This window comes from Chiloscyllium plagiosum, chromosome 11, assembly GCF_004010195.1.
Source record: "Chiloscyllium plagiosum isolate BGI_BamShark_2017 chromosome 11, ASM401019v2, whole genome shotgun sequence".
In the NCBI taxonomy this organism is placed as follows: Eukaryota; Metazoa; Chordata; class Chondrichthyes; order Orectolobiformes; family Hemiscylliidae; genus Chiloscyllium; species Chiloscyllium plagiosum.
Window position 1 is genome coordinate 81876538 of NC_057720.1, and position 15046 is coordinate 81891583.

Here is a 15046-nt window from a genome sequence, read left to right on the forward strand (position 1 = left end):
AGGCATTTGAATGGGTATATGAATAGGAAGGGTTTGAAGGGATATGGGCTGGGTATGGCAGGTGGGACTAGATTGGGTTGGGCTATCTGGTCGGCATGGACGGGTTGGACCGAAGGGTCTGTTTCCATGCTGTACACCTCTATGACTATGACTCTATAACTCAAGATCAGAGCTGAGGAAAGTCTTGCAATAAATACTGGGGCTGACATGAATGCATACAGCAGACACAGCATTTCAGGAAGGTCAAATCATTCTCAGTTTAACAGATGAGTTCATCAAAGCTACATGACCTAGCCACTGACCACTGCCTCACGTGGCTCCAGGCAGGAAGTGTTTGATAGGTTTCTCGGCTAACACCACCAGAGGCAAGTAACATGCCCAGAAATGTCGGCGTGGGAAATAGTTCAGTTCAAATTGAAGACACAAGTGTAGAGTTATAAAGACAATACAAAGGAAATGAACAGTCCCAAATTTGCTCTATGAATGAAAAGCTGATTTACACATGCCCATTCTCAGCCCCTGGCAAAGTGCAACGCTTCACAAACTGTACTCAAAGGGAAGTCAGGCTAGACAATGAGCAGCTTGATGTTGACTTTAGATCGTGGTAAAAAGTTCACATGGCAGTGTTGCAAGTCTGAGTTACTGGAAGGAGTCATCCAGTGTACACTTCAATGTCAGTGCCACAGTAAAATAAAAGTTGCATTGTTGTAATAGTAAAGAACTTGGTCGTCGTGCTGGACTTTTTAAACCAATGCTCAAGTCATCCACCTTAACCTCAAAAGGGCCAAAAAAACTTGCAAACATATATCACTTTTCACGCTTGTAACATGTTCTTTGTAACAAGTAATGCCACTATTATAATATAGTCAAAAGCTGCAACAAACGTTTACACAGCATGTTCCCACAAATTAGAGAAACGGTTCAGGAAACGTTTAGCCATACTGACTCATGTAGATTGACCAGGAACCATAAGAGTGAACTCCACTCCTCTTCAAAGTAGCACCAAAAATCTTTTTAAAAACTCACCGAAGGGGGAAAATAGAGCCTCACTTTGAAAACAATATTTCAGTACTGCACCAGGACCGTCATCCAGGATTTCACTGAAGCTTTTGCTTAATCCCCTCTGCTGACTGAGGAAGAGTGCCACTGAGCCATGGCTAACACTCAGAGCTATTACATTGTCTCTCCAGTTGGGAGTAAAATGAGGTTCCTCGAGGATCATCGGGGAGATCAGAGTAAAATGGGGCTCCTCAGTTCCTGACCTTACTTACACCATAAGGTCAGAAGTGCGGATGGTTGCACAATATTCAGTACCAAAGGCAACAAGATCTGGGCAATATGCAGGTTTGAACTGGCAGGAGGCAAGTAATATTCACACCAAAACTACCAGTCGATGACATCTCCAGTAGAAGACCTATGACCAGTGGTGGGCCATAAGGATCGGTGCTGGATCCACTGCTTTTCATCATATACATAAATTATTTGGATGTAAACACGGAACAGTGTGGTTAGTAAGTTTGCAGATGACACCAAAATTGGAGGTATAGTGGACAGTGAAGAAAGTTCAGATTACAACAGGATCGTGCTCACATGGGATGAGAAGTGGCAGATGAAGTTTAATTTAGATAAATGTGAGGTGCTGCATTTTGGAAAGGCAAATCAGGGCAGGACTTTTATACTCAATGGTAAAGTCTGGGAAGCATTGCTGAACAAAGAGACCTCAGGGTGCAGGTTCACAGTTCCTTAAAAGTGGAGTGACAAGTAAACAGGATAGTGAAAGTGGCATTTGGTATGTTTGCCTTTTTTGGTCAGAGCATTGAATATAGGAGTCTGGAGGTCGTGTTGTGGCTGAACAGGACACTGATTAGGCCTCTTTTATAATACCGTGTGCAATTCTGGATTCCCTGCTCTCAGAAGGATGTTGTGAATCATGAAAGGGTTATGCAAAGGTTTACAAGGATGTTGTCAGGTTTGGGGGGTGGGGTTTCTGCAATAGGAAGAGGATGAATTGGTTGGGGCTATTTTCTCTGGAGCATCATAGGCTGAGGTGCAACTGTAAAATCATGAAGGGCAAGATAGGGTGAATAGAGAAGCCTTTTCTCCAGTGTAGACAAATCCAAAACTAGAGGGCATAAGTGAGAGGGGAAACATTTCAAAGGAACCTAAGGGGTAGCTTTTTCATGCAGAGGATGGTGTATATATGGAAGGAGCTGCCAGAGAAAGTGGACGGGGCTGGCATAATCACGATATTTAAAAGGCATCTGGATGCATATATGAATAGGAAGGGTTTAAGAGGGAAATGGGCCAAATGTTGGCAAGTGGAATGAGATTTTATCTCGGATAACTGGTCAGCATGGACAAGTTGAACTGAAGGGTCTGTTTCTGAGCTGTACATCTCTACGACTCTAAGAGACAATTTAACCAATGGCTCTTGACATTCAATGGTGTTACCATTACTGAATCTTCCACAATGAACATCATCGGAGTTACCATGGACCAGAAACTCATCTGGACTCATTATATAGACACTGTGGGCTACAAGGGCAGGTCAGAGGCTTGGAATACTATGGTGTATAACTCACCTCCTGATTCCCCAAAGCAAATCCACAGAGTACAAAGCATAAGAGTGTGATGGAATACACCCCACTTGCCTGGATGAGTGCAGCTCCAGTAACACACAAAATGCGTGACACCATCCAGGACAAAGCAACCCACTTGATTTGCACTACACCCACAAGTAGCCATGCCCTCCACCACCCTCCACTCAGTAGCAGCAGTGTGTACAATCTACAAGATGGATTGCAGAAATTCAAAAGATCTTTAGCCAGATCCTCCCAAATCTATGACCATTTAGATCTAGAAGGACAGGAGCAGCAGATACACAGGACCGACACCTGCAAAAGCCCCTCTAAACCACTAACCATCCTAACTTTGAAAAATATCACTGGTTCTTCAGCTCTGCGGTATCAGATTCCTGGAATTCCCTCCCTGAGGGCATTGTGGGTCTACGTACAGCGCATGGACTGCAGTGGTTACAAAAGATAGCGCACTGGGTTCACAAAAGCAACTAGGATTGGCCAGCCAGCGATGCCCAGACCCTGAGAGTCATTTTTAAAAATGTCAATTGAGGAGTTTAGAGTTAAAATCGGGTTCCTTGGTGCTCAATGAGTTCATTCATGGAATGTGGGCATCACTGGCGATCCAGCATTTATTACCCCTTCCTACTTGTCCTTGACAAAACAGTGCTGAGCTTTACCCACAATTTCATTAGGTAGGGACTTCCAAGAAGCAGTGACAGATTTCCAAGTCAGGATAGTGGCCACTGTTTACGAGTTGAGTCACTCACTTAATCTACATATTTTAGCTCCAACCAGCATCACGCTTGCAACATTATTACTGACAAGTAGGACAAAGGGATTACATGGAGTTATTACCTTCACTTCATTTAAATTCTGTGGGTTCCTCGCTCGTTTGAAGAAAGCAGAGCTAATTCGGCTGGGCTTCATCCATGGAGGTTGGCTGGCACTGGGGTCTTCAGAAAACATCTCAGTGAAAATTTCTCTAGTCAAGTTAAATACAAGCTGGAAGAAGAGTAACAGAGAAAAGATCATATTAGATATGCCCTCTCACACCCCCCTCAAAAAAAAACTTACTAGATCTTAACAACGAAAGAAAAAGGGAATACTGCTCAAAATATATAAAATAGCAACTGTTTGCTCCATGATCTGAACCAAGGATAAATTTAGAATTTCACTGATTGCAGGGGAGAAGGCAAAAGAGAGATTAGAGAAAGGGTTTAATCTGATTGCAGAACTATCAAGGGTAGGTGCAGATGTATTAGATAAGATTACCTGCATAATACTAAGGAAGGCACCACAGCACAAAAGGAGGCAAATCTTTGAAACAAAATGAATGACATCTGTGGGACATGCTGTAAATAGAAAGCAAACTATCATGGCTCCAATTATTACCTCCTAAAATTTGACCAGAGGATTGGACGGCAGCTAACTCCTCGTTCAATACAAGAAAAACAGGAATTTCTCAATCAATTAGTTTTGCTTCATTTGTTGGTAAGAGTTAAAAATATGGAGTGAAGTACGAGCACTTGAAGCGACAGTAGCTAATCAGGAGCAATTAGCATGAATTTCTAATGAGCAGATTGTGAACTATCAAACAATTTGACAAGGTTGTATTAATAAAAGAACCGCTTAGTGGGGAACAACATGTACATGGTTTATGTGGATTTTCAAATTATTTCAAGAAGTTGCCTCTGAGACGACATATGACGAAAGTCAAGGGGAACATAGTCAAATGGATAGAGGTGGTTGGGAAAATGCAAGGGTCAGGGTAAAGTAAAGATTTCACACGAGAAAGGTGGGGAGAATGGAAGGGACCCACAGGAGCCCATGCTCAGATTGCCCTTAATTGTTATAGTAATAAACACAATCTTGACGTGGGAATTTAAGAGAAGGAAACTAAATGATTCCAACTTGGGTTAACGGGCCAGAGATAGCAGTGACAGATATAGAAGAATATTTACTGGAAGATGGAATTGAAGTTGAGAGTGAGATGAAGTAATGCATTGAGTGGACAAGAAAAGGAATTACACCTGAAATGTTAAGATCCTAAACAGATTAGAGAAAAAGGCCATATAGTATTCAAAATACAGGCCATTTAAGGTGATAGATAAGGCCATTAAGAAAAAAAAACAAGCTCTTCCAAATGCACACAAACAATTTAAGCCACATTAAGTTATGTAAGATCTTAGAATATTTTGGTCAATTTTAGGAACCTCAACATGGTGCAAATTCTCAAGATGTTATCAGGAAAAGAGGTAAAGATATGAACACAGATTGAGAAGTTCAACTTTAAGGCTTTCTTCATCTGAAAATTATAGTGACCCATGGAAGATCAAGATTCTAGAGAGTTTTAAGAAGGTGATTAATAATCATATATTGTATCAACCACCAATGGAAAGACAGAAATGATACAGAAGAATTCGAAAAAATACTGAGTGACTGGAAGGGACGCCATATATTTGGTAAATAGAAACAAAGTATAGATTCTCAGAGTGGGCAAAGTTATAGCAGATGGGATTTAATGGATAACAGGATGATGATGATGATGATGATAAATTAATAATGTGTGAGTATAAACAGTGGAGAAAAAAGGGTCTTTGAATTTTTAGGGAAGGGGCAAAATCGTAAATTGAATTCAAAGCAGTCATCAGGATCGAGATAATGTTTTTAACATGCTCTGTTATACACATCATCAAACAGAGCTGCTGTGGAGCACTATTAACCCACACCTTTCTTGCTGAACTTAGAAAAAGTAATTGCGTGTTCAAACACAAAAGCTGGATCTCACCTCACAATAAGCTCTTTTGCTCACACTCTCTACATCTTTCCATTTATTATTCCCAAGATAGTCTGGCGGTACTTGTAGATCTCCTAGATCATGGCCAAGTTCCTGCAACTTCCACAGCTCCTCAGCCGCTGCATGAACCATCTTCTCAACCTCTAAAACATCATGAGGTACAGCAAAGTAAGGTTCCTCCTGGATTTTCAGAGGCACATCCTTTGGAGACTGGGCCTCCTGCACTGGCTGCTGCACTTTGCTACAGCTCAGCCCAAAGTCCTCATCAAACCAATCTTGGTCATCTACCAGGTCATCGAGCAGCTCGCGACTCAATTCCAACTCTGCCAGGCGTTTGGCCAATTCTTCCTGCCCACTTGTGCCAAACACCGGGCTGCCCTGTTGCAAAGTACACAAACTGTTGGTCAATCAAGAAACTTAAGGTCAGGAACAAAAAAATGATGGAATTCGTTTCAAAACATTAAATGAACAATAAATGGTTTTAATAAACTGTGAAATCAAAGCATGACACCGGGAGACAAACAAACAAGAATCATTTTTTTATATCTCAGAGTATGTCTGACGTGTCAGACACCGGCTGGAATTCATTTCCAATTTATTCTCAGCCATGTAATGAAAGTCAAGGTTTCCACATGGAGTGAGATCCAGAACATTAAACAGTATATTTTGTTAGACTGAGTACTCAAACTCAATACACAATTCAAAAATGGTCACTAAATCCTTGAGAAATAATCAGTTGCACTAATACATGTTTTGAGAATTGATGGGCAAGGTAGAAAATACAGAGACATCAGAAATTTTAAGAATATTCCCCACACAGGATAAATGCTTTATACTCCTTTTTAAGTCTTTTTAAGTTTTTGGCCGTAATCAAGGTGGAGTGAAAAAAAATCTTTACAAAGTTGCAAAGTATCACAAGTCGTCTTCCTGAGCTTCAAAAATAAACTTGTTATGAAAAGAACATGTCACACTTATCCATTAGATGTGATGAATATTTCATGAGGCTCACAAAGGGAGATATCCCACTGCTGACTATCATGGAGTGTGGAGGATGGGGAGAATACAGCTTTTCAACAGTTTCGGGTCAGATACATTGTGATGAAACCAGTGAATATCCTTCAAACTATGCAACCACAAGAAATATGGCTAGTTACAATTAACCATTGAGAAAGTAATGTCCATTTTAGGAAACTGATACAGGTTGTTCAAATCTTTGCTGAATCAGAATCTAAGCATGGAGAATTTCTTCATCTACTAACTGTTGTGTACTTAGGGGAATGAATGATTCCAGACTGAACGTTCTGAGCTTCAGTTTTCCAAAATCAGATCACCTTCAGTTGACTGCTGCACCCCTTTTATATTCCTGCACTTTATAGGGAAACACAAATATTGACAAATCAGAAGAGCATGTGTCAGTTGAGTCAGGATGTTGCTGTGCCAAATCAAAGCGACCCAAGCACCTATTTCAGTGATTTCCTACATTGAATGCTCAGAAAGGAATGGACAGTATGAGAACTTGTCAAACACTTTCATGAAAAGAGCTGCTTGTCCAATCAATGTTAATATGTGCAAACCATAAACCCTTCTGTTCTTCTAATCAGATGGTCCTCCAGGCTCGGGACTTTGCTTTAGAACACTACACTGAAAAAACTGTGTGTGCACTGAATTAGCCAGAGATTGAAAAGCATGATTCAAAACTTAGTTTAAAAGATCCTCTTTAAAAACACTGCCTCCCTTTGAGTGAAGGACAGAAAAGTGCAGGAGGAAAAGGTTTGAATTTCAATAGCAATCGTTAATTTCTAAACTCAATAATTACACAGTGCAAATGGTCACTAAATCCTTGAGAAATAATCAGTTGCACTAATACATGTTTTGAGAATTGATGGGCAAGGTAGAAAATACAGAGACATCAGAAATTTTAAGAATATTCCCCACAGCTTGATTTGATCACCCACAAACATATTTAACAATTTATCAAGATATTCCTCACAACAGTCTTTGGTAATGGGTCCTTGGTAAAGGGGAACATTAAGGGTAATGTCTGAAAATGATGACCTGCAAAATGTGCCTGAAAAAAGTAGAGTTGTATTTTGACATATTGTTAGGGAAACAATGACAATCCTAGAAGTATGTTAAAACGTGGGAATTTAACAAGCTCTGGAAGTATTCATAAAACAATTGCATTGATGCTTTGATACAGATAACACTTCAATTCTTGAAATTAAAATCCATCCCAAAACAGGTTCAAAATTAATACTTACAGGTCGGGGACAAAGATCTGGAGATAATACTTCCTCCTTATCATCATCACTATCATCTCTTTCAGATGTCTCCAATTGGATAACAGTCTTGTGTTCCTCCTCTCGATCCTTGGAAGGTGACCTAGGCAAGGATTCAACATCCAATTTGCACCGTAATCCTTGATTAGTAAGTTGGATCTTCTCAGCTCGAGACTTCTTGATTTCTTGCAATTGTTCAACAGTGTCCTTGACAAAGGAAGATAGTATTATATCAACCAAAGAATTGGCCTTTGAATCACTGCTCCTCAGATCATCTCCTTTAAAGTCTTCACTATCCTCATGATTATCCTTGGGTTCCTCTCCTTTAATGTCCACGTGCTCCTCATGGATTTCCTCAGATTCAGGCTCGAGGAATGGTACTTTAAACTGAGCCTCAAGTTGCTCCTTTTCCCTGTTCAGTAAATCCAACAGAGGAGTTGAAGAGTTCTCATGGATACTTAGTGAAAACCCCTCCCTTTGTGCACTGGAAGAACACACAGACACATCGATGTTGATTTTGGTTTCTGTCTCCAGTACTGCCTTGGATGCCTTCTCTATGAACACATCATTCTGGTTGATGTTTTCTTCATTCTGGTCTTTACTCAAGTTTGCCAATCGTTCCTCCTCACCAGACTTGGACAAGCTCTCTCTTAAATTTTGGTCATCTCCAAAAGTTTCCACTGCCTTGCTCGATTCATTAATAATGTGTAGCAAGTCAAACTTACTTGGCTCAGGAAACTGATCACTTGCATTTTGATCATTCAAATTGTTTTTAAATGAACTGAGCTTGAAGTCTACTTGCTCTCCAGGAGTATTACTGAGCTCAAACTCGCCCACCTGCAGTTCTGCTACTTCTTTTGAAAGCTCTGGCTTTTCTCCTCCATCACAACTTGTTTTGTAGTCTTGACCTAATTTAAGTGCCACAAGTAGGTCCTCTTCATCTTCTGTTGTATCGATGGCATCCTCATAATGTTCAGGTAGAAGGGAAATCTTATGAGGGGGAGCAAAGATGCCACATTTGTCCTTACAGGTGAAGTACTCAACACCATCATATGTCCCATTATTACTGCCTTCTGGCTTATCCAGCTCCACTCCAGACCAAAAGCCACTGGCGAAGCTAGTTCTGCCCTTGAAGCGAAGTGTCCCTGGTTGGATGCCACTAACTAAAATTCTTGCACCAATTTGAAATTCAGGCAGCTCATCGGTTTCGGGCAACATGGCTGTTGGGGTGTGACACGGAGAGGGAGAGTGTGATGGCATGGGAGTCTGTTCCTCATTGCTAGCATCACTTTGCTCTTCATTTCTGCTCTTCTCAGTTGGTGATTTTAAGTCTACAAGTTGTTCTGAGTGTACGCTACCACAGCTGGGAGAGTATTTCTCACCCGGCTGCTCACTGATTTCATCATCCACACTGATACTTGGTGAAACACTTCGAGAAAGCTTCTCCCCTTCATTCATTCCCTCCTGCTTGAAATGCTCAGGACAGGAGAGCACTTGGGCCTCAGTGAGATTTTTGTCACTGGCGATTTTGATTCTTAGCAAAAGGGCTTCTGCAGACTCCAGGCCAGCTTTGCAACTCCCACCGTGTAAACTTTCATCGAGGTCTTCATTCCTCCTTAGCAATGACTCAAAATTTTCTGAGTAAGTTGCTTCCTTTCCTTGGGAAAGGTACTCAAAATCTTGAGAATACGAATCATTCTCTGATGGAGTTCTTTTCAATTCTCCAGAGTCAGATAGCGCAGATGCAATGAAGGTGCCCGACTTAACTGATCTGACAATCTTCACAGAACTGGCTGAATGATCACTTGCACCGTCCTCCTCATCAGGATAGCCGTCCTTGTGCAAGTAATATTCCTCATCCTTCAAGTCCTCAACAAGCTCAGCTACTAAAGGCTGTTCTGTGTCATCAGATAGGACTCTGTTTAGTGGAGTCAATTCCTTAATATGCTCAGGGATGTTGATGTGCTGTAGTTTCTCAATGTCTAATTTCAGCAAGGGTTCAGATTGATCAGATTGCCGAGACAGGCCTAGTACATCCTCGACATCAGAGTCTTCTGATTTTAGATGATCAAGTTCCTCCTGGATATCATCTTGCCCAGATTGATGACTGGACACAACACTTTCATCACCAGAACCATCCTCTGGCCTAAATGCCAACTGATCTGGCATACGACTATATTCAAGAGCTCCTGCCACATTATCCAGCCCTTCAACAAAGTCAGGTCGAGATTTCAAATGACATTTGAAAACTGGAGAAGGACTCCTAGAGGAGTCATCAGGTCGACTATCGAAGACTGCAGACTTGCTTCGATCTGATGCATACAGTTCGCTGAGCAAGTTGGATTTCTGCCCATCTGGACTCAACGATCTTTGATCTGTAAAAATAAGCAATGTATTTATAACTCGGTTTCTATAAAGTAAGTGCCTGCATATAATGTCTTTCACAAAGATTGATCCCTAAAATCACCTTGTCACAAACTCCAAAACCAACTTTGAACAGCATGGTTGTAGCAATAACAAAGATGAAATAATCTGTTTTAGGTGTTGGTTGAAGACTGAATATTAGCCAAGATACCCACAAGAACTCCCTCTGCTTGTCTTTCAAAAGTAGAAAAAAATTCTTTGCATTTATCTGATGAGCAGTCAGGGCCTAAGTTCAGCATCTTTGGCAAAAGATAGCACTCGAACAGCGAAGCACACCCATGGCACTGCACTGGTACATCAGTCTGATTCACAAAGCACAGGTCTCTGATGTGGGACATGAACTTCCTTTCCGTAACCTTGCAATGAAAGCACTTCAGAATGCAATTTTTATACCTTTCTAAAAAAACATGCATTCTCAGTGAAAGAAGAAGCCTTTTTGAAATAAATGTTATTTAGATTCTTTAAAAAAAAAGGTTTAATTCATGGTGGTCTGAATTAAATAAATCCAGCTACAAGGGAGAACAGATTGAGCTGAAGCAGTTAGTGAGGAATTGCAGAATTATAAAAAAGTCTATTTATGTTACCTTCCGGTTTGAATGCTGATAGTTTGCCGCTGAACAAAGTCAATTTATTAAACTACGTGTAAACATGGAATTCTGCAATTCTGAAGTAACGTAACATCATAGGTGTTTAAAAGAAACAAGCCCTATTGTTTGTGGTGTTAAATACATACCCTGCTTTGTAATGGGGCCCAGTGATGCTTTGGATATTTCACTCTCAGTAAGAGATTTCCAGCTCTTTGCAGATTCAGTCCTGGAAAATGGAAAATGATTTATAAAGTTGGAACTTTGCAGCATAAAACATGCAGCACATGCAGAATAATCAGCTCTGTAATTTCATAACGGATACACACCGACACCAGCTTCCTGGACAGTGGTGAGAGATGTAGCATCCATAATTATAGAACAACAGAACTTTACAATAACAGAATGAGGCCATTCAACTCACTGTGTCCATCCCGGCTGCCGAAAGAGCTACCCAACTCGTGCCACTTTCCAGACTTATCTCTGCAGAAGTCTAACTTAATCACTTTCAATGAGCAACATTCCCCCATCTCTGTCTAACCTTCAGTACAGTCTGCAATAGGTAAAACTGGTAACTGAACAGTGATAACCCCAGGCAGAATTGCAAAAATTGTTGCACAATTTAATTTCCACAATCTTCATAAATTGATTTTCATATTATAATACAATTTATTTGCAGGTATTAGTTATATTTTAAATTACAAAACCAGCTTTCTGTATTTCTGTCTTATAGGAATTACAACAACAAAAAGGCAGCCAGCTATCAAAAAAGTCTTCGAGAAGCAAAATAATTCTTATTCCAACCCATGATAAAATTAAAAAATATAAGTTACAGTACTGATCTGATGATACCACACAAATGCAAAAATGCTATAAACTCTACCATTCGTCAGTTATAAAAGTGTAGCAATTTTTATTTTCCACACATGCATGTATTGATTTTAGAGCACTAATGTCAAGAAGTTACATTGTTCGGACTGCCCAAAGCAGGAGCTTATAAATTTTAAATGAATCACTGTTACCAACATCTGAAGAAGAATATAACTGTAGCACTTAGCACAAACTGATGGAAGGTGATTAAAAAAGGTACTGGGCTTAGTACAGACTGTATAAAAGGAATGGAGTCAACATCAAGTTGCTCGAATGGCTCTCACTCCTACATTCCAAGGTGAGACCAGCAAGTGACAACATGGCATGCAGGTTCTTTGACACTGAAGGTGACCACAGAACAGTACTCAATGTATATGGAACTGGGTTGCCAAGCTGGAGCAAGAAGTTCTTCAGACAACACTGGTAGATAGAAATAAGAAAGTGGGAAGCAAAACAAAGGTCACATTTCATGCATAAAAGAGGTTTGAATATGAATGGGCAGTGATTTTCTCAGTTTCATTGTTTGAACAATTACAGCATGGGGGTAGGATCACAATATATATGGCCTCCATTTCAACAATACTCAATACTTCGTAGAAATCTTTCACCCACTAGACTGCTTTAAGGCAGATCTCAAAAGCCCACCCAACTGAACTGATTATAACATATAATATTCTGCAGCAGCAAGTGTACAGGTTTTATATCAAATGCAACCTTCAGCCATCATTTTCTCTTCAAAAATAACGATCCATTCTCTTTCTTTTTCATATAAAGAATAAACAGATCGACTTCATTACAAATGCATTTTTTTTTTAAAAAAAGACAGTCTGGCCATGACACATTTTATCTCATGGGGGTCAAAAGGTATGGGGTCATAGAGTCAGTTATACAACAGACCCAACTCATCCGCACCAAACAGATATCCCAATGTGACCCAGTCCCAGTTTGCCAGCATTTGGCCCATATCCTTCTCAACCCTTCCTATTCATGTACCCATCCCAATGCCTTTTAAAAGTTAAAAAAATTGCAAATATACTCTTCTCAATCATCATTCCATGTATGCAGCACCCTCTGCCTGAAAAGGTTACCCCTCAGGCTCTTTTTAAATCTTCCCCTCTCACCTTAAACCTTTGCCTTGTAGTTTTGGACTCACCTACCCTGGGAAAAAGATCTTGGCTATACACCCTATCAATGCCCCTCATGATTTTATAAACCTCTACGAAAACCCTTTAGCCTCTGATGCTCCGGGGAAAAACGCTGCAATGTATTCAGCCTCTCCCTACAACTCAGTCCTGGCAACATCCTTGTAAACCTTTTCTGCAATCTCTCAAGTTTAACATTCTTCCTATAGAAAAGTGACCAGAACTGTATGCAGTATTCTACAAGGCAGCGCAGGTGACTGAGGTGTTAGTGGGGGAGCACTTTGGGGCCAGTGATCATAATTCTGTCAGCTTTAAAATAATGATGGAAAAGGATAGACCAGATCTAAAAGTTGAAGTTCTAAATTGAAGGCCAATTTTGACGGTATTAGACAAGAACTTTCAAAAGCTGATTGGGGGCACATGCTCACAAGTAAAGGGACGGCTGGAAAATGGGAAGCCTTCAGAAATGAGAAGAGAGTCCAGTAAAGTATATTCCTGTTAGGGTGAAAGGAAAGGATGGTAAGTATGGAGAATGCTGCAGGACGAGAGAAATTGAGAGTTTGGTTAAGAAAAAGGAGGAAGCATATGTCAGGTATAAATAGGATAGATCGAGTGAATCTTTAGAAGTGTGTAAAGGCTATAGGAATATACTTGAGAAAAATCAGGAGGGCAAAAAGGGGACATGAGATAGCTTTGGCAAAGACAGTTAAGGAGAATCCAAAAGGGTAACTAGGGAGAAAATAGGTTCCCTCAAAGATCAGTAAGGTGGCCTTTGTATGGAGACTCAAGAGATGGGGGGGAAGATACTAAATGAGTATTTTGCACCAGTGTTTACTGTGGGAAAGGACATGGAAGATGTAGGATGTAGGAAAATAGATGGTGACATCTTAAAATATGCCCATATTACAGAGGAAGTAGTGCTGAATGTCTTGAAATGCATAAAAATGGATAATTCCCTAGGACCTGATCAGGTGTACCCTAGAACTTTGTGGGAAGCTAGAGAAGTGATTGCCAGGTCTCTTACTGAGATACTTGTATCATCGAGAGTCACAGGTGAGGTCCCGGAAGACTGGAGGTTGACTAACGTGGTGCCACTGTTTAAGAAAGGGGGTAAGGACAAGCCAGAGAACTATAGACCAGTGAGCCTGATCTTGGTAGTAGGCAAGGTGTTGGAGGGGATCCTCAGGGACAGGAGGTACATGTATTTGGAAAGGCAAGGACTGATTAGGGATAGTCACCATGGCTCTGTGCGTGGGAAATCATGTCTCATAAACTTGATTGACTTTTTTAAATAAGTAACAAAGAGGATTGATGAGGACAGAGCAGTAGATGTGATCTATGGATTTCAGTAAGGTGTTCGACAAGGTTCCCCATTGGGAGACTGGTTAGCAAGGTTAGATCTCATGGGATACAGGGAGAGCTAGCCATTTGGATATAGAACTGGCTCAAAGACAGAAGACAGAGGGTGGTGGTGGAGGGCTGTTTTTCAGACTGGAGGCCTGTGACCAGTGGAGTGCCACAAGAATCGGTGCTAGGTCCACTACTTTTCATCATTTTATATAAATGATTTGGATGTGAGCATAAGCAGTATAGTTAGTAAGTTTGCAGATGACACCAAAATTGGCGACGTAGTGGACTGCGAAGTAGGTTACCTCAGATTACAACGGGATTTTGATCAGATAGGCCAATGGGGGTGGAGGGAGTCCAGAACTAGAGGGCATGGTTTAGGGTGAGAGGGGAAAAATATAAGAGAGACCCAAGAGGCAACGTTTTCATGCAGAGGGTAGTACGTGCATGGAATGAGCTGCCAGAGGGAGTGGTTGATTCTAGTACAATTGCAACATTGAAAAGGCATCTGGATGTATATATGAATAGGAAGGGTTTGGAGGGATATGGGCCGGATGCTGGCAGGTGGGACTAGATTGGGTTGAGATATCTGGTTGGCCTGGATGAGTTGGACTGAAGGGTCTGTTTCCGTGCTGTACATCTCTATGACTAAGTAGCCTCACCAATGTCAGAGATATACAGCATGGAAACAGACCCCTCTACAGCCGCAATGTAACACCTCAGCCCCTACAGTCAATCTCTGACCAATGAAGGCAAGCATGCCAAATGCCTTCTTCACCACCTTTCTACATGCAACTCCATTTTCAGGAACTATGCACCTGCATCCAGGTCTCTTTGTTCAACAGGGCCCTATCATTAATTGTGTAAGCTAGCGACTGGATAGACAACTTTAAAAACTAGATTTGATAAATAACTTTAAAAATGAAGGTGCTTGAACTGCATGGAGGAAGAAATGTTTTCACTTGCGTAGCTGACCTAAATAGGAAGTTAACATTAATGAATCAAATCAGAAATTCAAAACAAA

At 40.8% G+C, this 15046-nt stretch overlaps 1 protein-coding gene across 6 annotated transcripts in view; it reads right to left on the minus strand.

Annotated features, from left to right (window-relative positions):
* Positions 1 to 15046, minus strand: part of cep350 (centrosomal protein 350) — a 136304-nt gene that overhangs the window by 7228 nt on the left and 114030 nt on the right. For all 6 annotated transcript variants that reach the window (XM_043699941.1, XM_043699940.1, XM_043699942.1 and 3 more), the window contains 4 exons: positions 10813 to 10892; positions 7638 to 10030; positions 5368 to 5754; positions 3435 to 3581 (listed from right to left, as the gene is read on the minus strand). In XM_043699941.1, the coding sequence (XP_043555876.1) occupies positions 3435 to 3581; positions 5368 to 5754; positions 7638 to 10030; positions 10813 to 10892 (3007 nt within the window). The remainder of the gene's footprint in view (positions 1 to 3434; positions 3582 to 5367; positions 5755 to 7637; positions 10031 to 10812; positions 10893 to 15046) is intronic.